Source organism: Lemur catta, chromosome 13 (assembly GCF_020740605.2).
Source record: "Lemur catta isolate mLemCat1 chromosome 13, mLemCat1.pri, whole genome shotgun sequence".
Lineage (NCBI taxonomy): Eukaryota > Metazoa > Chordata > Mammalia > Primates > Lemuridae > Lemur > Lemur catta.
This window is the reverse complement of record NC_059140.1, coordinates 65,056,734-65,081,057: the sequence shown is the minus strand read 5'-3', so window position 1 is coordinate 65,081,057 and position 24,324 is coordinate 65,056,734. Positions and strand designations below refer to the sequence as shown.

At 40.7% G+C, this 24,324-nt stretch overlaps 2 protein-coding genes across 11 annotated transcripts in view; one reads left to right on the top strand and one right to left on the bottom strand.

The window, feature by feature from the left end:
- Positions 1-17,298, top strand: part of PHF11 (PHD finger protein 11) — a 31,153-nt gene extending 13,855 nt beyond the window's left edge. For 2 of the 3 annotated variants that reach the window (XM_045567118.1, XM_045567120.1), the window contains 7 exons: positions 5,233-5,366; positions 9,316-9,365; positions 11,271-11,338; positions 12,133-12,199; positions 12,884-13,015; positions 14,034-14,105; positions 16,463-17,298. In XM_045567118.1, coding sequence (XP_045423074.1) covers positions 5,233-5,366; positions 9,316-9,365; positions 11,271-11,338; positions 12,133-12,199; positions 12,884-13,015; positions 14,034-14,105; positions 16,463-16,617 — 678 coding nt within the window. In that variant the 3' untranslated portion in view covers positions 16,618-17,298. Of the gene's footprint in view, positions 1-5,232; positions 5,367-9,315; positions 9,366-11,270; positions 11,339-12,132; positions 12,200-12,883; positions 13,016-14,033; positions 14,106-14,828; positions 16,110-16,462 lie in introns of those variants that run through there. The other variant, XM_045567119.1, reaches the window with a different exon arrangement.
- A 2,787-nt stretch (positions 17,299-20,085) lies between these two features.
- RCBTB1 (RCC1 and BTB domain containing protein 1) overlaps positions 20,086-24,324 on the bottom strand; it is a 46,434-nt gene continuing 42,195 nt past the window's right edge. For all 8 annotated transcript variants that reach the window (XM_045567112.1, XM_045567110.1, XM_045567109.1 and 5 more), the window contains one exon: positions 20,086-22,385. In XM_045567112.1, the coding sequence (XP_045423068.1) occupies positions 22,245-22,385 (141 nt within the window). In that variant the 3' untranslated portion in view covers positions 20,086-22,244. The remainder of the gene's footprint in view (positions 22,386-24,324) is intronic.

Sequence of the window (24,324 nt, the reverse complement as noted above, 5' to 3'; positions counted from 1 at the left end):
GCCCTTGGAACCGGGGCAGCACCCCCTGGGGCCTGAGGGGGATCTCAGGGAAGGAAGGAGTGCTGAGGAGCTATCCTGCTGGGTCCATTGCCATCCGCTTCCTCTGTGAAAGGCCCTTCTCAGCTCAGCAAGCAGGACAGCAAGTGTGAGCACCTCACACTGTGACCACAACCACAGTGAGGTTAATGACTAGAGACAAACATTCATTTAGTCCTTGCAAGGTGGCAGCATCCTGTGGTAGGTGTTACACACATCGCTGGACGTGAGCTTCCTGCTGTAGGTGTAATGATTCATTTCATGAATAGAAGAAATAGTCCAGAGTGAAAGGGAACAGTCCAGATGGAATTCTGCAATTAGGCTCTCTCCGGCAGTGGACACAATACTGCAGGGAGAAAGTCATAAAAATGGAGTGTGCGGCCCCTGCCCTAGATGTCTGTATTGTCCTAGGAATTGGCAAGACTGGCCACCGCCATCATTAGTGCTGACAGGGCAGCATCCCCAGGACTTGGGTGTGGTAAGATGGGTGAGCGGGGAGCCCCTCTGATTAGAAAGCATCAGACAGTCCTCAACTGAAAGATTACTGTGGCTGCTCTTTGTTAAGTGGATCTGAGTGAGGAGACATAGAGCTCAGGAAAGCCGCCTTAGATTCCAGTGGTTGCTCACATACGAAGAGGTGCAGGCTGAGGAATGAGCGGGGTTGGCTGACCGGAGGCATAATATTCAGAAAGAAGCAGGAGCACCGGAGAGTTTGTGCAGACTTTGGGATGCAGATTTCCCTCCTGGGAAGGCTCTGGGGTGAGTTGGCAGTGGAGGACAGAGGAGAGAGAAGGAAAAAGTCACCTGACGTGATAGTCCCCCACTCACTAACAAGGACCCCTGGGAATAGCGGGCAGGCACACCGAGCCCACCCATGCGGGAGACAGGCCGGTGCGGGGACGGTTTCGCTTCGGCGGGGCACGAGCTCAGAGAGGGGCACAAGGCCGCAGGCTCCTCCCGCAGCCGGGCTCAGCAAGCCTTCCTAGTGGGGTGGGAGGTGACAGGAAGGTGGCGAAGGGGGATTCCAGAGAGGGAACGGGAGGCGCAGCAGTGTGGAAGGCCAGAATGATCAGGGCACGTTGCCAATACTGCGAGCGCAGAACCCCACGGGACGCTCTTGCCGGAGCGCCAGAAGCCGCGAAACCGCTCCCTTGGGTAATGAGTCGACTCCGGGTTGTCACTAGCATAAGTAATGCTGCTATAACATCTTTGTCCACATATCCTTGCGTCCTTGTTTGAGTATTACTGTAGAAATGGAATTGCTGAGTCTAAGAGAATTCCCTTTAGCATTTTTCAACCGTCCCCCAGGAAGGCTTGCACCAGTTTATACTCTGGTGCATGGTGGATGAAAGAGCGCTTTTCCCAGCCCTGGACAAAAACGAGTATCGCTACTCTGGTTCATTTTTGTAAGGCTGATGGAGAACTTTTACCTTGCATTTCGCTGGTCGCTGAAGAGGCTGGACATTATTTCTCTTCAGGCAGCTCCCATGGTCCCAGCTCCAGCAGTTCTTCAGAGATCCCGGTACCCAGGGGTCCCACCACGCGGCTGCTGCCCCCCACTGCAAAGCCCCCGGCCTCCCCCTCCTCCTGCCCACACGCACCATCCCCTGGCACCTGGCACAGCCCCGCCCGGGCGTTGAACCCGCCGGTCTGCGGTCGGCACTGGCACTGGAGCAGGTGCACAACTGGGAAAAACCCACAGCTGTGCTGCCCCTTCTCAGATTGGTGGCCACAGACCTCAGAAGGGCCTTCAGCACTTCCCTTGCACGTTTGCTTCACCTCCGCCCTCCACATTTGCTGTTTCACATCCTCTTCTCTCTCTTCAGAACCTCTCCCAACCCCAGGTTGGCTGTGCCTGATTGTCACTGAGCAAATGGAAACAATTAGGCAGGAACTGCCCTCACCCCATGCTTCTGCCCACCCAGCTCTGTCCCCTGACGCTCTGACCTCCCTCCTGTCAACCCTCCACGTGGGCTGTGGGGGCCTCCCCTGAAGGACCAGGCCTTTGCATTTCCCTCCACCCCCTTCACACCAGTGTCTCCCTTTCTACTGGGGTGTCCCCCTCAGCATACAAACATGATCCGTGGTCCTGTCATCTTAAAAAAGAAATCCTCCTTTATACACAAGAAACTGGTCACACTGTCACTTCTCTGTCCTTATTTATTCCTTCAGCAGCGCTCACCATACAGTTGTCCATGCCCTGCACCTTGAAGTACTTTCTTCTTTTGCCATCCTTGACACACACTCCCAGTGTCCCCTACCGTTCTGGCCATTTCTTACCAGGTGGCTGGCTGCTTTCTCCTCTGCTCGATCTCTAAAAGTTGGAGTGCCCCAAGGCTCTGTCCTGGGCTCCTTTCTGGATCTGAATATCCTTCTAGGTGGCTTACCCAGTTCCCATGGCTTAAAACTATACCCCTGCCAAGGCCTCTCAAATCTATCTGTAACTCCAGCCCTGTCCTCTCCCTAGAATCCCAGACTACCAACCTGATCCATCCACCTGGATATCTGATAGCATCTCTGGCCAAAAAAGAACACAATTCCACCCCTTGTCACACACGTGCACGCATGCACACACACACATATACTCCAGCTCAATCCTGCTTCATCCCAATAAATGGCACCATTATTATCCATTTGCCCAAGCCAGAAGCGTAAGGATTATCTCTTCCTCGTCGACCTCCCAGCCCATCAGTGTCACCTGCTAGATACATCTTGCATCCATCCACCCACTTCCCTCAGTGCCACTACGCCAGTACGGTGAAGCCACCAGCCCCGCTCTCTCAGTGGTTGCTGAAGAGTACTGACACTCGTCCTGCTGCTCTGCTGCCATCCCTACCCCAGCTGCTTCTCTATCCGGCAGTCCAGCAGCCGAAATGATCTCTTAAAAACATTAATCAGTTTTTGTTCCCCTTGCCCCAAGATAAAACCCCAACTCCTTACTCTGGCTCTAAGCCCTACGTGACCCAGCCCTTTCTTACTCCTTTGATCTTACCTGAAACTCTCCCTTGCCCACTTCACTGTGCCAGAGGGACTGGCTGTCCCTCTGGTCCTTCCAGTCAGCTGGCCAAGGCTCACTCTTGCCACAAGGACTTAAGGCCCTCAACCTAGCATGTCTTTCCCCTGCATTTTCGCATGCTAGGAGGCCTCGTCATTAATCAGATCTTGGCTTCTGTGTCACCTCCTTAAAGGTGATACCTTACTGACCACCCAGTCTGACGTAGGGACGCAATGACACTGTCACTTGGCTTTATTTTAAATTCTATACAATGCATATATCACTTCATGAGATGCTTTAAAATATGCTTTATTTGACCATAGTACATTCTCTCCGCTAGAACATACACATCATGCAGGCAGGTACCTTCTCTGCTTTGCCCACTTCTGTTTTCCTCCTCCTAGGGCCGGGCCTGCCACCTCACAGCCACCACACACTGAATAAATGCCACATTCTTCTATAGTCTTTAAATGAATGAATGTTTATTGGCCACTTGTTATTTCTTTTTCTGTGATTTGCCTGTTACTATTTTTCTGTGGGTTATCAGAATCTGAACACTTTAATAGGCTGCAAACATTTTCTTTCAGTCTTTTCCTTGTCTTTTCATATTTTTTAAATGGTATCTGTCACTATACAAATGGAAGTTTAAAATTTTTATACAGTCAGATCTGTCGGTCTTTTTCTTTGTGGCTTCTGGGTTTCCTGTCTTCCTCAGAAAGCCTTCCTCACCCCGATACCACGTCTCTTTCTCCTGCATTTCCTAATTTTTTTGAAGAGTTTTTTGTGTTGTTGTTGTTCTTGTTTTGCTTCATGTAGTTCGAGATTTTAAATAGTAGAATTTGGGCGGGCGCGGTGGCTCACCCTGTAATGCTAGCACTCTGGGAGGCCGACGCGGGCGGATCGTTTGAGCTCAGGAGTTCGAGACCAGCCTGAGCAAGAGCAAGACCCTGTCTCTACTAAAAATAGAAAGAAATGATCTGGATAATTAAAAATATATAGAGAAAAAAATTAGCCAGGCATGGTGGCACATGCCTGTAGTCACAGCTACTCGGGAGGCTGAGGCAGGAGGATCACTTGAGCCCAGGAGTTTGAGGTTGCTGTGAGCTAGGCTGATGCCACAGCACTCACTCTAGCCCGGGCAACAGAGTGAGACTCTGTCTCAAAAAAAAAAAAAAGAAATGAAAAGAAAAAAAAGAATTTATTTGAGAGCAGCATACTGTGGTGGGGATCTAATTTTATTTTTTTCCTAGATGCACAGCCTGCTGCCCCACCACCACCAAAATTAAATGGCCATTGTTGTATGCACTGATGTGAAATTCCACCTTTGTCATAATCTTATTTGTCACCTATGTTTGAATTTTCTTTAACTATTTATATGCTTGCTTATGCTGCTACTAGGATATCATGTGAGCATCTCCTGTTGGCAAGGTGCCCCTGGGTCACTCAGCTAGAATATGATGCCAGCAGCCTCGCCCTGGCTGTGTTCCCCTTAACCAGTGAGGCTGCAGCGGGCACACACTGTCTGCCCAGCCGTCCCCACACCACTTTCGTCTGTAAAATACCAAAAGACCAGATAGATAGATAAAAGCAAGGGATCAAATAAATTGAACTAAGAAAAAAAAGGTTGTTACTCAAGAGGGTTGGTTTTTTTGTTTGTTTTTGCCTTACTACATAGATTCCAAAGAGGCTTCCCTTACTTTAGCTCACGTAACTCTGTAAGAAAAATGCTGTTGCCCTAGGGAGGAATCAGTCTGAGCGAGGAGGAGTACCTGGCTCGAGATCACACAGCTCTTACTGTCCTAGCCAGCAGCTGCTCCTTGCCCCAGTCTCAGTGCCCCCAATAGTCCTCTTGCCTAGAGCTGGGTAAGTGTGTAGCTCTGCTTTTTAGAAATCTCTTTTTAAAAGAAAGAAAGAGGTTGTTTTTGAAAAAAAAAAAAAAAAGCATTCTTTGCTTTTAATCATATCATTAATCAGATCTGTGCCAAGCATTCTAGTTAGCTGAGGTGTGGCTGAAATCTCTACGTGAGCGGCCAAACGTAAGAACTATACCTGATGTTTGTAGCTGAGAATGGAATTTTGCTAATGACATCCAGGCTGAAAATATAGGGCTGCTAACTTAAATAATACTTAATGATACTTTTAAATTTTAACAAAAATTATGGAAAACAGGTGCTTACTTAGCAAAATCTATTTTTCTGTAGAAATGCTCATATTGTGGTAAAAGAGGAGCCACCGTGGGATGCGACGTAAGAGCTTGTAACAAGTCATACCACTTTTTCTGTGCCAAGGAGGACTACGCAGTTCCACTAAGTGATAAAGCTCAAGGAACTTATAAGTATTGAATAAAACATTTTTAAAACCATATTTTGGGGAACTGGGGTAAAGAATGGTTACATTATGACAAGGAGGCTTTCGGAACTAATTTCACGTAAATGGCTTTCAAATGAGAACATGGTTTGGGGAACACCCCCCCCCCAGGTGGGAACCTAACTTCACAAGATCTTCTCTAAATATCATAGGGAGAAAATAATGCATGGTTTTGTTGTTTTTGTTTTTGTAAGATAGTCTCACCTCGTCGCCCTGGGTAGAGTGCAGTGTCATCATCATAGCTCACTGCAACCTCCAACTCCTGGGCTCAAGCAATCCTCCTGCCTCAGCCTCCTGAGTAGCTGGGGCTGCAGGCTCGGGCCACTATGCCCAGCTAATTTTTCTATTTTTAGTAGAGACGGGGTTTCAAACTCCAGACCTCAAGCAATCCTCCACCTCTGCCTTCCAGAGTGTTAGGATTACAAGCATGAGCCACCACTCCAGCCTATTTTCGTTTTTTTTTTTTTTTTTTTAAATTTCCCTGCATCCTTTTCTTCCTGGTAGAAAGCATGGCTTGTCACAGTGGCAAAGATGGCCTAAAGGGTGAGAGACAAACAGGAAAAGGTCTGTCCTTCTAAAGCCATGGGGTCATCAGCTTCTCCCTCCATTTTGTGTGTGGAATAAACAGAATTTCCCACCACCATGTGTCACCACCACCATCTTGCCTACAGATAGCTCCTAAATACAGTAAAGAAACTATGCAGCAAATACAGCCATTAATCATGCAGGCGTTGAAGAAATGTATCCTGTTTGTATTGCCTTTGGGTTTTAAATTTTTCCCAATTTCTTTCAATAATTCTTTAGTGTTAATTTGGACCCAGTAAGGCAGATCCGAAGTCCAAGAATTATATTTGTTTTATCCAGGGAGAACCCTCGTCTTCTGACAAAAGATTTCAGTGCAGTTAAATGATAGTACAGTTTGTTTGGTCAGAAGACATCAGTAAGCCAGTTAACTGAGTTGATTCAGATCAGGTTCAATTGAACAACTCTTTTTGGTGTGTAGATGCAGCCCATGACGTGTCACACAAAGATGAAGGAACAGGGCCTGGCGCAGTGGCTCATGCCTGTAATCCTAGCACTCTGGGAGGCCAAGGCAGGAGGATCTCCTGAGCTAAGGAGTTAGAGACCATCCTAAGCCAGTGCGAGACCTGTGTCTACTAAAAATAGAAAAATTAGCCGGGCATCATGGCTTATGCCTATAGTCCCAGCTACTCGGGACGCTGAGGCAGGAGAATCCCAGGAGCTTAAGGTTGTAGTGAGCTATGATGCCACCACTGCACTCTAGCCAGGGTGACAGAGCGAGACAGTATCTAAAAAAAATAATAAAAATTAAGAAAGTAAAAGATGAAGGAAAAAACTGTCTTAGAAATAGTTTTGACCCTCTTAAATTTATGACATGGAATGAAAAGGAGAATGCTGGTCTGAAGTTGAAGAGCCAGGTCGACGCCTCCTACTTTTTTGGGACATGTGCGTAGATTCTGCTTGAACGTTTTAAATTTCAGTGAAATACATTTATGTTTCTCAGTCACAATATTGTGAATAATAAGATTAGTGTGAGGAGAGCATTATTTTTAAAAATCTTATTTTTGTAAGATTTGTTAAATTCTTAAAATGCTTTTTAAAAATTCTATTCAGAGGCTGAATTTTTTTTCCCCGTTGGGCATATATCCCCAACTTTACCTCAGTGTTCCTGGCACTGTTTTATTTTATTCGTTTATTTAATAACCATTTACTTTATGCCAGGCATAGTTCTAAGTGCTTTATAATTATTTTTTTTTTTGAGACGGAGTCTCGCTCTATCACCCGAGATACAGTGCAGTGGTGTCATGATAGCCCCCTGCAACCTCAAACTCCTGGGCTCAAGTTATCCTCCTGCCTCAGCCTCCCAGAGTGCTAGGATTACAGGCATGAGCCACTGTGCCTGGCCTGCTTTATAAATGTTAACTCATCTTAATCTTCATAACAGTCCAGTGAGTTAGACACTATTATCTCCATTTTACAGATGAGGGAACTGAGGCCCTGAGACACTTAGTAACTTGTCCCCTGATCACATAGCTAGTAAGTGGCAGAACTTCAGGGCTCCCAGGTCCTTGCTTTTTGCCAACAATTCATCTTTAGGTATAGAGGCCATATATTCTAGAATAATATGGGCAAGCCTACCATTAAAAGAAGTTTGCTAAATAGTTTAAAATATGATTTTGAGCAAATTTCATAGGTATTTTGTTGCTTGAGACATTAGAAAGGAAATGTGTAAATATGTTAATTTTGTACTACTTTTTATATTTGACTTGCTAAGAAACTCATGGGTTGTTAGAGTCTTGGAATTTCACTTTTATTATTTACCTTCCCAAAAGCTTGTTTTATTTTGACCTTTACAACGACCTTAAACACAATGTCAAACAAAAAGGAGTAAATTTCTTGCTACATGTTAAAGTTTGAAAAAAAAAATATACTGATCACACATTAGTAGAACTAATGAATAAGGACTTGATAAAAGTCTATTTTATCATTGTTTTATCAAGGAACAGGTGAACTTTTATGCATTTTTTACTTGAATTTAAACATTCCGAGTGCCTATCATACACAGACACCCTGAGATATGAAGAGGAGTCCGGAGTGTGGTGGCTCACGCCTGTATGCCCAGCACTTTGGGAGGCTGAGGCAGGAGGATCGCTTGAGGCCAGAAGTTGGAGACCAGCCTGGGAAACAGTGAGACTTCATCTCCACCAAAAAAATAAAAAATTAGCCTGGCTTGGTGGTGCACAACTATAGTCCCAGCTACTCGGGAGGCTGAGGTGGGGGGATCACTTGAGCCCAGGAGTTTAAGGTTGCAGTGAGCTATGATCACACCACTGCACTCCAGCCTGGGTGGCAGAGCCAGACCCTGTCGCTAAAAACAAAAAGGGTGGGGGAGGATAAGATACTGACTGAACCTCAGAGAGGTTATCTCCTGGTGGGAAAACAAGAAAGGTCAATGCTAGCAGAAGTACAGGCCATGGCAGGAGCAGGAGGGGGTTTGCATGAAGGGAGCTTGGCCTTGAGAGTTGTCGACACGGGAATGGTGGGGACATGGGGATTCATCCTCATATTTTCTACACTGTCAATATGGTTGAAAAATTTAAGTACTTGGCAAATGAAAGTGCTCAGAGATACAAAATCCAAAGGGGGAGAATAATTTTGAATGGGTGTTGCTGGGAAGGCTGCATGGAGGAGGTGGGAAGAAACCACACCTTCCGCTAGGCAAGGCGGGGTCTGCGTCAGGGAGTCAGCACTACACGGAAAGGAAGGGAGGTGAGCTGGGGCTGGGGAGGAAGAAAGGCTGGAAAGAAAATGGGACTTGAGTAGTTTCTTAAAATTCACTCCATTTCTTCTTCATCATAGCCTGCTATACTAACTTTTTTTCTCTTGGAGGACACTGATCTACAAGGACAGGTTCCTTGTAGGTCAAATCTAAGACCTGGAGGAGACACTTGTTGATTCTGAGAACTACGTGTCCCCAAGTTAATGCATGCAATTTTGTGGTGCTTATTGTTGAAAATCAGTAGAATTTTGTGTAGTCAGGTGGAAACTTGCCTGCCTTAGAAGATGCTGGATCTTTAGATATCTCTATACAGCAAAATCCCACTGACCACTGTATATGAACTAGTATTGCTGAAGACAGTTTAATCAGCACTCACTCCTTCAGAGAATGTCATGACCTCCTGAGGCTCAGAGGGCGGAGAAGCATCCATCTGCACTTGATGTGGGTCGCTAATTTTACACAGGCTGCTTAAACAGCACTTTTTAAATACATAAATTAATAAATAAGGTGAAACCATCATGAAAAATAGATTAGTACCTTTTAAAATCACAATAGACATAATTGGAAAACTATAAATAAAAATATTTTACAGTTCTTTGAAATTGCATATTTTCAGATTGTTATGCCGAAGACATGCTCCTACATTACCAGACATCACTTCAAGAGGTAAGTTTCTAAAATTCAGTACTGTGGGTTTAAAGAAAGGTACATTTAGGCATGATGAGGAATAGTCTGATTTAGTAGCCTCATTGAATTAAAAGACAAATTTTTGAGTTAAAATTTTACATACCTATAAAACTGTCAGTTTCTTTGTTTACCATGTAATTGACTGATTTTTCTTCTTGGTCAAGGAAACCTATTCTCTCTAGGCCATTCTCTGGTATCTTTCATCCTCACTGCACTCACAGGACCAAACTAAGACACTGTGAAAAGCATTGACTTTTGTGACTGCTTCTCTTCTAGAAGAATATTAGAATTTTTAGTAGATAAAATTAATAAAGTGCTGCACATTCCCTGAATGAAAATTTCCTAAGAATGCATGGTTAGCATTTTAGTTCTAATTAAGGCAAATTGGGCTTGGGTAACTAGAGTTATGGGATGTACATTCATTCATGAGTGGGACAGCAGTGTCTTAGCAGCACTGAATCTGGAATGTTCACCGTGAACTGGAGTCAGGACCTCTTTGGAAAAGACTTAGTTCTGTGTCCTACCAACTGCACTTTGACGGTAAACACCACTCCCTAAACAGCATCTCTACCCTCATTTTTCAGTCACTACCCTTTTAACTCATTAGGAAATTCTATCAAAAATACTGCTTTCCATCAGTGTTTATTAACAGGGAAAGAAGACAATCACGTTATTAGGTTTAAAAAGAAGATTAAGATTATAACACTGTCTAAAATGAATCGTCTCCCGCAAACAAATTGTTGTTTCTTTTGATGATTCCAAAAATTTTCTGTTTATATGATCACACCTGCTATTATGCTTTGCTTTTTTCACGTGGTATAGCTTAGAGATACTTCCACATCAGCACAAATGGAATCTACCTCATTTTTAAAAGTCTGCATAATATTCTATTGTATAGCTGTGACACAATTGGACTATTTTCTGCTTGATGAACATTTAGGTTAGTTCCACCTTTTTCTATTACATTTCATACTATAGTTAACATTGTTCTCTACACATCTTTGTGTCTTTATGTAACATATTAGGAAAACTTCCTATAAATTGCTGGGTCAAAGAATATAAACAATGAATCTCTGGACCAAACTATTGGCTAGTTATCTTCCAAAGAGGCTGTACCAGCAGTACACATTCACCCATATTCTTGCAAACATATATATTAAACATCTTTATCTTTATCAATCTGATAGGTGAAAATGTTTTATGTTGCGTATCTTTATTTATGGGTCAAATTAAGTGCATCCCGTATCTTTTCACCAATTATTTTCTTATGACCCAATTTGTTCATTTTTCTATTCCGTGAACCCTCTCTATAGGGTTCCCCATTTGCCCATTTTTCTATTCGATTATTTATCTTTTTTGCATTAACTTTTAAGATCTTTTTATATTTTAAAAATTAACCCTTTATCATATGTGGTACAAATGCTCAGTCTTAAGTTTGCCATATCTTTTGACTTTATATTAATAATAATTTTTGGCATATAAGAGTTTTATATTCGGCCAGGTGTGCTGGCTCGTGCCTGTAATTCTAGCACTTTGGGAGGCTGAGGCAGGAGGATCAGTTGAGGTCAGGAGTTCAAGACCAAACTGAGCAAAAGCGAGATGCCAGCGCTATAAAAAATGGAAAAATTAACCAGCCATGGTAGTGTGCACCTGTAGTCCCAGTTACTCAGGAGGCTGAGGCAGGAGAATCGCTTGAGCTCAGGAGTTTGAGGTTGCAGTGAGCTATGATGATGCCCCTGCACTCCAGTCCAAGCAACAGAGTGAGACCCTGTCTCAAAAAAAAAAAAAAAAAAAATGAAAAAGAAAAAAGAATTGTATATTTTATGTAGTTAACAGTAATCTTTTCCTTTATGGCTTCTAATTTTACATGATTTATATTTCTAGCTGAGTTCCCAGAAGTGAAAAGGAAAAGAGGAAGGAAGAAATGTCGCCCGACAGACATTCATATACAGGTAATTTGACTTAATTTTTATAGCTTTAAATTTCTTCATATGGTTCTTATTTAAACCATTCTGAATTTCCAGTGAAATGTACTTTCCAAATCATTTGAATGAACAGCATTTGTATAATACACATCTTCATTTGTGTTCTCAGCCCAGATGGAGCTGAGACTGCCCCTGAAGGTGTTTCGGGAAGAATCCCATATTCAGGAAAGTCTTACATAACTTCTAGATGATAGAACCATAATGAGATGAGTATTCATGAGCAGCTGGAAGTCCCAAGCACATAACCTTCAGAAAGTGACATACCCACAGCTCCCATAAAGCATCCTCTGGCATCAAATTAGTGAGAGCATCTGACTCCACAGGGCGCTCAAGGTCTTACAGTGGGCGGAGGGTACAGTCAGTCATCCTCACAGAGCCAAGCATGTCCCAGCTACATGGTCCACACCTGATCTAATTTGTAACTCCTATCGATTGCTGGATTATTATATGTAAAATATATGAAAATATTTTGGGGATTTGAAAGTTTTTACACATCAGCTCATATAAGCTAAATTCATGAGCCAGCAACCTTCACCTCTTCCTGTTTATACAAGAGATGCTCGTGAAATGCCTCTTGATGTTTTATTACACAAAACAAAAATACATCTGATGTTTACATCCATGTAAGAATATGGGGCATGATTCTGACCACAGGCATATCATATAATTATACACAGCAAAAGCCTTGTTGTCATTTCACGCAATATTAAATGCCAATAGTGAAATCAATGTAAAATAATATTGATTTTCTCTCCTTCTAGGCACTCGAAACAATGGAATTAAATACATCCATGAGACAAATGAAGGAAGAGCCTGGCAGACACACAGGTTTGCTATAAGTGGTATCTGTACCAAATATGTGCTACATAAAGTACTTACAAACATGTCAACCCATGCCTTTCAAAGGTCCTATCCCACTTTAATCTTTATTCTTCTAGACTTATAGTAACTAAGAAGAGTATAAATCTTTATCATAAGTATGCACTCTGTCATAACCCCAGCATAGCAAAATAACTTGGGTTAGAATCTTTTCTTCAGTAATTATTAAGAAAAAAATACACTTCTTAATAAAGAAGCTGCAAGGCTTGCAGCGCTCAGAATCCAATGATGTGCCACCCCTCACACTGTGACACCAGTGACTGCAGCTCTCTGTTCCTTAAGGAAATAGACATTCCACTGACAACACATAGTAACGGTGACAGGAAAATGACAGGGGCTGTCATCTCAAAGATTTGAAGCTGAATTTTTAAAAATCCTCTTCATTCATATAGTCATAGTAAAGCAGAGATGTTTTTATTTTCATTTTTTGTAACATTTCATTCATTGTTTCAGCTGGCAAAAAATGAGGTATGATGCAATTACAGCCAATAGAAAAAGTAAAGGTGCCGTTTTATTTTACTAATTATGCTCCTCCACTGCAGGGCAAGGCCTGAGGAAGGAAGCAGAGAGTCATTTATCATCAGCTGCCCTGAGACAGACCATTTCCTCCTAAAGTGTTTTTCTTATTCTTAGATGCAATTGTGAAAGTTCCTTTCCTTAAGAAACTTAAGGAAGCAGGACTTCTCAATGAGTTATTTGAAGAAATATTAGACAAACTTCATTTGATTCAAGAAAGACTCATGGATGAGAAGACTTCAGAAGCAGGTACTGAAATACCAGTATTTCTAAGTACAGAGACTTCTCGTAGACGTAGGTGTGACACAAAACCAAACCAAGAAAAAAAAAGACCCATTTCTTTTTTCCTTTCCTTCATCTCATTCTTTAATAAAAATAATTGTACCACATCTACTGTCTTTTATAAATCAACAGGATGTGGGTAATTCAAACCAAGTAATTTTGTCAGAAGTAGGCTGATGCCCCGAGTCGTGACTGTTTTCCTGAAGTGCATGGCAGGTTGGCCAGTGAGAGCGAGATTCAGTCGCACATGTGCCCCCACCGTCCTGCGTGTGTCATTAAGATCTGAAAATGGTGTTATGTTAACAGTTTTTACTGAACACAAATTCTATTGCTTGATAAACCAAGTGTCCTTTTTTAATAATGTTAAAGTGTAGAAGAAGGAATTTTAATGTTCTGATTGATGTTTAGTTAAATATGAGCTTTTTAAAAAAGTTTTTTTCTTAAAGAGCTCTTTGGGAAGCTGAAGTTCCATTTATAGGTGCAGGTATATAGCTACTTAGCCTTCTTATAACCTACATCATGAGCTTAAAAACTTTATTATAGTCATTTTACCAGGAAAAGCTTAATAGTCTATATAGTAGGTAATGATGTAAAATATGTGCTTATTTGAAAGGGATTATTTTCTATAGGACAAAGCTGAAAAGTAAAATTCAGAGTAAACATTGCCAAAAGCTTTCATTACATTCTTTTATTCGTTTATTATTTTCTCTAGACCAAGCACTTCTCAAACTTGAGTGTGCTCAAGAATCACCCTGAGGGCTTGCGAAAACAGAGATAGCTGGGCCTTGTCCCCCCCCCAGGCTCTGATGCAGTAGAAATGCTAAGAACTGACATTTCCCTGGGTCGCTGGGGCTGCAGTCTAACACTAAAGTGCCACAGTAGACGACTGCTCTCTTTACTGTTCCCTGTTTGGGGTTATTTTCTGAGGAGTTTCTGCCTATACAAATTATTTAAATTAATACTGAAAATGTTTTTCTCCCTCCAGAGTATGAAGAAATTGGGACTTCACTTTTTGACTGTAGATTGTTTGAAGACACGTTTGTACATTTTGAAGCAGGTACATGAGTTATATAATAACCAAACAGCACGGTTTAGAAATATTTGTCATAGATATTGAAATAATATCATAGTATATAGGTGATAAAAATCATTTTGTAAGAATGTTCATTGTTTTATTAAATGAAAGCCCATTACAAAAACAGTATGACCCCACCACACACAGAAGAAAACAATATACGTACGTGCACATGCGCACTGAACAACTGCACCGAGACAGTAGGTATTTGTAGGTGGCTGGATTACAGTGATTTCTTTTGTCTGTTCTTTTAGTGCTGTATTGTATTTTCCAAATTTTGTACATATACACAAATACTTTTGTAATCAGAAAAAACTCATTAGAAGAGTAGAAACAAAAAATCGATTCCAAAATTGGAGAGCGCTGCGCGGGCACAGGCAGGTGGCCCAGCTGCAATAAACCATCTGCCGCTTGCCTCCCTCACTTGCAAAAATTTCAGTCGTCCCAACACTAATCTTCAAATCTAATCGCTTATCAACGGGAGGAGGGTTTTGACAGATTCTAAAAGTTCATCGGAAAAAAAATGAGCAAAAATAGCCAAGAAATTTTCGTAGAAGAAAAACTGGTGTGAGGAGTTGGGGGAGGGAGACTTCACTTTTATAAAATGTCAACCATTTATTGAGTGAGTCCTCCTTTCACATTAAGATGTTTTCAAGACAGGCCAAATTTCCCCTTACTTATGAGTCTGTTCTGACTTCTCTCAAGGCTGCCACACATGGCTGGGCAGGCTGAGCACAGCCCCACGGAAACCGGTGGGAGCGGCTGCCCCTGAAGTTGCACACACGGCGCCCTGCACGCTGTTCTTTCCACGGAGATAATCGTCTCTCCAGCAAGTGGTGTTGACACACTAGCTTTTCCCTGTGGGGAAAACAGTTCATATCCCTGTACCAACATATACTTTCTCATTTTGGCTTTCTATATTATACACATTTCTGTTTGAATTTTGTACTATATATATAATTAGCTGAAAAAAATGTTTTTAAAAATCTACTAAACATAGTGTCTCTTGAGGATATCCGCTAATGGCAGTATCTGGTTTTGTTTTGTTTTGAAGAAGCAGCCTTTAAAATCTTTTTCTAAAAAGCTTTAGTTTGTAGGGGACTTTGTGTTTTTCTTTCATGTGAAAGTTACACATTGGGAACATGTCACACGTCATTACTTGGAGGGGCTGGCTGGGAGCATGTACAGTACAATGCAGTGTTTGGGGGGAGCAGGACTCCAGGGGACACTACTTGCAAATGCACAAGGACCAACCTAAAAGGCTTAACTTTTGACACCCTAAGTGATAAAGACCTGCTTGATCTAGCCTTAGTAATGTTCCAAGTTAACTACCGGCAGCATTTATTCTGAAGAAACATTACGTGTATCTGTGTATTTTAAAACTATTCAATTTTGAGGCTTTTAAAAATTATGCTGCCACTGAGTACTACTCATTATTTATAAGGCCTAACTAAAGTAACTTCTTCCTAAGTTTCTACACTAAAAGTCTTCCTATTTCTAAAGAAAACCAAAAGCTTTCGTGTAACATTAAAAATTGGATGCCTTGTATAGAAGACTTGCCCTTATCCTTGCTAGTCTAGCTGCATTCTCTCTCCAGTTACCATCTCTCAGCAAGTGGATGTAGTGTAGCATGAAGGTGATAGTCGCTGGCTTTTGTGTTTTTTGCTGTTCATTACAGACATTTTGTGCACTGTTTTTAAGTTCTTCAAGATATATATGAGAGACTTGTTCTGCTGTAAATGTATACCAAAATCTTAAAGATTTACTCACCAGCTTTATATGTGATAAATGCTAGAATTCTATCCTGAATTAGAAAAAAGAGGAAGCAAAGGTATAAAAGAACCAGTTTTTGCTCGCAAGACTCTAGATTCTTTTCATTTGAAGCACAAGTATTGTGTACTCCGGGCCCAGTGAGGTGGCTCACGCCTGGAATCCTAGCACTCTGGGAGGCCAAGGCGGGCGGATCGTTTGAGCTCAGGAGTTTGATACCAGCCTGAGCAAGAGCGAGACCCCATCTCTACTAAAAATAGAAAGAAATTGGCTGGACAACTAAAAACATATAGAGAAAAAATTAGCCAAGCATGGTGGTGCATGCCTGTAGTCCCAACTACTTGGGAGGCTGAGGCAGGAGGATCTCTTGAGCCCAGGAGTTTGAGGTTGCTGTGAGCTAGGCTGATGCCACGGTACTCTAGCCCGGGCAACAGAGTGAGACTCTGTCTCAAAAAAAAAAAAAAAGGTATTGTGTACTCTGTCCTTGCAGGTGAAAGCAGCTAGAAATAATAGTACATTATTTCTAACAAAACTACCGAAAAATCTGAAATCACTTTTTCTTTTCATAGAAATAGAGAATAAAATTCGTGAATCTCAAGAAAGGGTGCAGAAGCTAAAGGAAGAGATTGAACTACTTCAGGACCTAAAACAAACCTTGGGCTCTTTTCAAGAAAATAGAGACCTTGGGTCAAGTTCCACATCCATATCGTCCATGTCTTCCTAAGGATTACCATTTCCTAAACCAGACGCCAGGCAAAATGGCAATCAAACTCATAATGAGAGATCTGTGAAAAACTGCATCTTCAGGACTAGGCCTCTTACCTCACCCTGGGCCTGAACTGCAATTCCCACCAGCTCTTACCTCTTCTTGCCAATGGGGTGTTTATTGCCTCCCTCTGTCATCATCTCACTTCTACCTGCCCCCTCCACTAAAATGTTTCTCAGATTCAGTTCATTGATCCTGCCTCCTGTCTCTCCCTCCCTATGCACTTAAAATCCTGTAGGTGGCCTCTTGCTGGAGCATTCCCTCCCCCCATGGTGATCTAAGTGGATTCCAGTAACATATCAGGTGCTACTAACCCAGGGCCTTTGCAAACATCTTTGCCTACCTGCTTCTCCTGCAGACTTCATTATAAATCTTCCTTTATTCCCTCTGAGAGGACTTTTCCTTCACATCATTTCTCAGTGTAACTGTCTCACATCACCCCAATAGAGTACAAGCTCTCTGAGGGCAGAAACTCACCATTCCTGTGTTTTGCTCACTCTCGCATTTCCAGCACCTACCATGCTCAATAAACATTTGTGGACAAATGCATAAAATGTTCTTAACTTTTCAGACTAGTTCCACAACGAGACTGTAATGACTGCTAGATATAATAAATTTGAATGTACTACTTAATTGTAACAAATTTACCTGTCTTCAGGTCACAAAGTCTACTTTTTTAAAAATTTTTTTCTTACCGCTCAGTTTAAGCAAAAAAATAAAAATTTTTTAAAAAAAAATTTTTCAGCCTCAGTTATCACATGGGCATTTGTCATCTTCAAAACAAACACCTCAATTTTAAAATGGACTCTTTGAATACGAACATTGGTGGGAATATCCAAGAAGGAAAAAAAAATTAATAGGTTTTTCTCAACTGAATATACAATTCAGATTTTTATGCCCACACTAGCATGCCTGACTCCTGAAAACTTCACATTCACAGTTCTAATTTTTTACCATGGTCCTCTGATTTCCAGTAACGCTACATTTCAAAATGGGTTGGAACTGAGTCCCACCATGGTGCCTGGCCTGTCACAGCACCTAAAACCTGTTGAAGGAAAAATATGACAGAGATGAAAAGGAACATTCCGTTCCTGCTGTAATGGCAGTCCTGGCCCAAGTCCTTATACCTAAAGGACAAAATCTAAATTGGTGGTTTTCAAATTTGGCTGCACGTCAGAATCACCTGGGACACTTCAAAAACTACAGAGGCCAAGACTCCACGGAGACCTCTGAATGAAGATTTCCCCTAGTGTTACTGTCCAACCAGGTTCATTTGCCGGCTGTCCAAGAGGAAACCAATACACTCAGACAGCAGGGGTTACAGCAGAGAAAGAGTTTAATTCCACATAGTGCTAACCGGGGAGACAGGAGGAGTTTCTCAAATCAGCCTCCCCAGGCATTTGGGAGACAGGGTTTTTAAGGATAGTTTGGTGGGCAAAGGATTAGGCAATTAGGTTTGCTAATTGGTTGAGTTCGGGGTGGAGCCATCAGCTCCTTGGGATGGGTACCTGGGTGGGTCAGCCAATCTGCTGGAATGCAGGTTCTTGGGTGGGAGTCACAAGACCAGTTGAGTCAGCTTGTTGGTACGGGCCACCGGCCTGGGTGGGTCAGCCAATCCACTGGAATGCAGGACCTGGAAGATATCTCAGAAACTACCCCTACGTTTTGAAAGGGTAATCTTATCTACAGAGAAAGCTAAGAATATTTACCACCACCAGGTATGTGACTCCAGAGTAGCAGACAAGGGGACAGTGGCTAATTATCATTATTTTAGCTGGGCCTGTGCCTTATTTTTGGCTAGGCCCTTACCACAGTTCTCACCTTGCACCTCTTTATTAATTCGTAGGGGTGGTTTCCCTAGTCTGTGATCACTGCAGCTTCAGCTCCCCATCTCGATATAACACATCTTACAGCAAAGCTCATCTACTTGTCTTGATGTCATGATCTTCATTCAAAAATCTTTGTCCCCACTTTACTGTCAAATTGAATCTGTCATTCGCAGCAGGTAACTTGGCACAAGGGAGCACTATTCATGCTCCATGTTCAGAAGAGGGACATCAGAGCAGGAAATCAAATTCACTAAGGGAGCTCACACAGATGCGAATGAGTTCATAGCCCAGAGAGCAAAACAAAGCTTTGTTCTCAAAGTGAGCTCACTGGACACACATGAGAAAACTCAAAGTAGACCATTCTTACATGCCAAAGTCACGCTTCATAACCAGCTGTCCTTTAATAGGATCTTTTCAGGAACAGCATAATTTTGGGGTCATAAAGGTAGGCAAATATTGGCTAACTGCTAAAACAGACTTGGGTCTGTACTTCAGCTACCCCTCTACTGAAGAACTTTACTCAAATTCTTTAAATCTATCTGGGAATAATTCTATCAGATGGGACAAAATACAGACACTAAATAAGAAAATGTATGTGAAGCACAGGGTGCAATGCCTGGCACAATGTGGGAAATAAATGTTATCTCTCACACAGTCCCCTTGCCAACATTTCCTGGCTTATTTTCTCCATTCTAACCAAACAAACTTGCTTATGGTAAGTTCTGGAAGGCTCATCAGCCCCCACCTCTAAGGCTTTACTTGTGCCCATTGTTTTGGAGATGAACTAAGAGAACACTTTGTGTTTCCCCCGTACTACACAAGCATAATCTTCAAACCAACTGCTTGTCATGTTAACCTTATTTGGTTTTCTCTCATTGACTATTATGAAAAGCTATTTATAAATATCTTACTGTGCTGTTAATTCCTAAACCTATCTCCCCTCTCTCCCTTCTCTCCTAATAATTTATATATTACTTGAGGATAGGGACTGTCTTTCCCTTCATTTATAAGTACCCCCAAAGGATTCAGATACATTTTTCTGAGGTGACAGTTCAACTGTACTATCTTTTAGCAGGAATAAAATCCAAGGATTTCTGTGATGTGTGTTTGTGTATAGTTGAAAATCAAGCAGTTGACATGTTCATAGTGGTATCTATTTTTAGCCTGATACTTGCTAAGAGTACACTGATTTTTTTAAAAAATTGTGGCACAATATACACAACATAAAATTTACCATCTCAACCATTTTTAAGTGTACAGTTTAGTGGCACTAAATACATTCACATTATTCTGTAACCAACACCACCATCCACCCAAAGAACTCTTCATACTGCAAAACTGAAACTGTCCCCATCAAACAACAGCTCCCCGCTCCCCTCTTCCTCCAGCCCCCGGAAACCACCATTCTACTTTATGTATCTAAGTACTCTAGGTACCTCACACAAGGGGAATTCACACAGTATTTGTCTTTTTGTGACTAGCTTATTTCACTTAGCATAATGTCCCCAAGGTTCAACCAAGTGCACCAGTTGTCATAATTTCCTTCCTTTTAAAAGCTGCATACTAATGATTTTAAGGGGAAAAACAACTCTACAAGCCTGTTTTAACAGGTTACTTTATTAACATGTCATTTTAAACATAAGTACAGCCTACATACTACAATATCAAACATTGTTCCAGTAAGAAGTTCAAGAGTACATTTAGGGCTATTTTAAGAAATGTAAATACTTTGGCTTCTGTTATTACATCAGACGAAAAAAAAAAAAATCAAAGAACAGTTTCGTCTCCTGCTATGATTAACAACAAAACCAAGTAGAAAAATAAGAGGGAGTATTAAAGAAAAAAAACTCAAGTACTTTTTCAAGGACGCATTCTCTTTACTACCATACATACTCATACAAGCTACTCAGTAATCTAATGTGAGAAGTGGTTGTTTACCTATATTAGGAACTCAGTAAATATTTGTTCAATGTACTATCTATGGATATGGATCTACTACTTTAATTTGTGCTTTTCTTAAGAAGTTTCCTTTTCAAGTAAAAGAGCAATAGTAAACATACTGAAGTTCTCATTTTGTTCAGATCATAAGCCTACAGAACAGCAATTGTTACAAACACTACCCATCATAATTAATAATAAAATTAATACGTTTTTAACAAACTAGTAAGAAAAATTCCATGATGTTTCAGAACTAATTCTAACCTAGTAATTTACTGGGCTTCAATCACTTGTGATATGCTCAAGAAAAGTGGGTGGGACTGCTAGGTTTGAATTTGTTTCACCTACTGATGAATTCCTATCTTTGGGGTCTCACTCCCCCCTGACACTCCAATAAACACACATTTAAAAACATGGCTAAAAATAGTAGCTACAGCATGTCTTTGCCCTTTTGTTAGTTTGGCTCTGAAAACTATCCATGCTCCCGTCCACGTTCAGAAGAGGGACATCAGAGCAGGAAACAAAATTCACTAAGGGAGCTCACACAGATGCAAATGAGTTCACAGACCAGAGAACAAAACAAAGCTTTGTTCTTAAAGTGAGCTCACTGGACACACATGAGAAAACTCAAAGTTGACCACTCTTACATGCCAAAGTCACGTTTCATAACTAACTGTCCTTTAATAGGATCTTTTCAGGAACAGCATAATTGTGACCTTTTTCAAGATTAAATTATGCTAAATATTATACCTAACAGTTAAAAGCAGAGGAACACCAACAGTGAAAGAAAGGTGGTAAAGTTTCAAATGAGCAAATTTGTGATGGCCTAAAGTAGATAAAGCAAATTCCAGTAAGCCCTGTAAGAAAGCAGATTTTAAGAACCACTTCTTCAAGTCATATGTAGCAGATGTGATGATCTGGCAGTCATAATTTAAAAAGGCAACAGTATACTGCACGCCATTATTTTCCTCTTAAGAGTTAACATTTACAGAAAGGGGGGCAATTTTAACTTGAGTTCTCAAATTCTATCTTATCCAAATAAATAGTAGAGATTCTAATTTATATAACATTCACTTTTGCCCAAAGGAAGTTTCTTTTGTTATCAATGTTTCATGGATAGTTCTAAATTACTATTCTTTATGCACTTAAATCTTAAGAGAAATCCTCGCTAACTTAGAAATGTATCTTTACATAATTATCGTTTCAGTAGGTTTAACTCATGTTAAACTGAATATTACTTTGATACACCTTGAAATTAAAAAAAGTCATCAATAGCGCAAGCACACGAACAAAAGCCTCACATAATCTTTACTATTCCTTCACAGTAAGGATCCTAACTAGCAACTAATACAGCACATCAACAAGCCCCAGGTCAGCACCCTTAATTCAGGGTGGGACCTCTACGTTCATCTAAGTTCATCTTGCAATTCACAAACTATCACAACTCCCAGTATCAAAAGGCTGTTGATATGTAACCCAGGAAAGTTGTCCCCAACTTCTACTTTTCAAGTTCAGAAGTTCCTCTAATCAAAAAAATTAAAACAAACCCAACAGCTAAACTCTCACCCTTTTACAATGTTCCAGCCCAAATGTAAGAAAGGCCACATTTAAAATACACGTATCTGGAAACAAGAGTTATTTAAAATGGGCTCAAGAAAAGCCTTTCATCTTTCATATATTCCTACGCAGAGAACTGTGTCTCAGATGTGGAAAAAACAACCTGATAGATTTTTTACCTGCAGAATCACATTACCCGTAGAGCACAAGCTGGACAGCAGTGCCTGAGAGCACTCACACAAGACCCAGCGCCCTTGTGCTTCAGTTCTTAAAGGCTCCACATTTACTGGCTTTAGCAATGAATTCCTTTAGCAGAGGGCCATCCATTTGCCAAAATGCTGCGGTCTGTGTAACTTCTGTCAAATGATTGATGCAAAACTTAAAGCAGAATTCTTCTAAATCCTGGACACACACAACAAAAATAAAAACAAAAACAAGCCTTTTAAAATTAACTTTGATTAACTTATTTCTCTCCAAGACCCTCACCCCAAATCTGTAACCCTCCCCCAAAAAAGGTATTTGAGGCCAGATACCTAAAACTAGGCAAACAAGTGACCACAGGAAGGCGTCAGAAAAACACATGCTATTTACTCATAACACAGTAAAAGCAATGGTTCCCTAACTCGAGTGTGACCCTTCAAAATAGACACACACACACATAAACACGCACAAGATCACATGAACAAGTTTCCTGCATGGTTATTACATAGTCTAGTTATACTCAAAGACATTGTTGTAAAAGGCAGAATCCCACTTTAGTTCGTATGTGTTTTGTCATATTCAAGAAATCAGAGAAAAGAATTAAGAAGTAGGTTAGTTTAAGAAAGAGAAGACTTTAAAAAATAGAAAAGTGATGAAGAGATGCAGTCAACTTAAAGTGACACATTAAAAAGAAAATCCCCCAAACCTTACATTCATTTTCATGCTCTCCTAATAAAAATGACTTTGTTTTTAAAGCCACAAAGAATAATACACTGTGACTTCCATCACACTAATTTCTCACATAGTCAACCCCAGAGAAGTATATTCACACAGACTGGATTTTTCAGTCAGATAAATGGAAGTCACCAACTACTAACATTGTGAAGAAAGTAACCTATACAAGTGGTCAACCAGAACAATTTAAAAATCAATTTCTGCCTATGCTAATACATCCCCTTTCATCTCTGGCAAAACTCTAATACTGTCTGTTCCTTCAAATGTTAGAACATATTTAATATATGTATTAAATCAATTAGGTACCTGGAATATACACAAAGACTAAATATATAAAAGCAAATCACACTAAAAGCTCTTATCATAAATAGCTTGATTTTTATAACTTGGCCAGCTGGTAAGTTCTACATTGAAGGTCAGTACTCAAGGTTCTGACACCTAAACTGCAACATTAAAAGTTCACATTTCCTGCCACCACAAGGTGGGAATTTTAGACAGAGTGGGGAAGGGCCCACAGAAACATATAGAAAGTCCCTTGTTCTGCTTTCTCAGGGCAAACCTCTGCAAACGATGATCTCCTTGTTCGAAGGGTCCTTCTCCCTGGCTGAAAGATGCTCTAGAGTAAACTAAGGAAACCCACAGAATCATGTAACCGTTAAGTGATAAAACCACACCTAATGTGTACCAGCCAGCTGCTGCCAGAGTTTTTTTTCTAGGTAATTCAAAATGCATTTAAAATGTTAGCACAATGTCTGGATGCATGTCTTTTAATCAGAGATTCTCTGTGGGCTAAATGTACAGCTGAATGCTCCGTTATCATAAATTAAAATGTTGAACTATATAAAGCATTCCCTCTCAGATTATCATTCAAGAAAAAGCACTACTCCTGGTATTATAACCCAATGATTAATAAATAGCTCTTAGGACTAAATTATATTCCACAGGAACACAAAAGTCACATTTTAATCTTATTTAGTTATCAAAAATGGGAAACTATTTACATATAACTTAGATACTACATTTCATCTTAGCCAAAAGGCTGAGAAGCGGTATTTACACATAACTTAGGAAATAGCCAGTCATAAGCACAGAAAGTTCTTCAAACTGTGTAATGTATAAGGATACTTAAATTTTAATTATATAATTTCAAATTCACAGGATAAGAATACACTAAATTCTGGATCATAAAACCTTATCACTTTGGTGTCTAGTAATTTGGAATTCAAGATCTTTTTAGGGTACATGAAAAAGTGAGTTTAAAGTGAGTTTATTCAACTAACTGCAGAAATTACCTTGAGTATAAACTTTAAGAACTTTTTATATAGTAGAGGTATGCAAATGATGCTAATTACAATCTTTATACATTTATGAAAATAGTTCTATCAAACTGCCTTCCCTTTTCCTC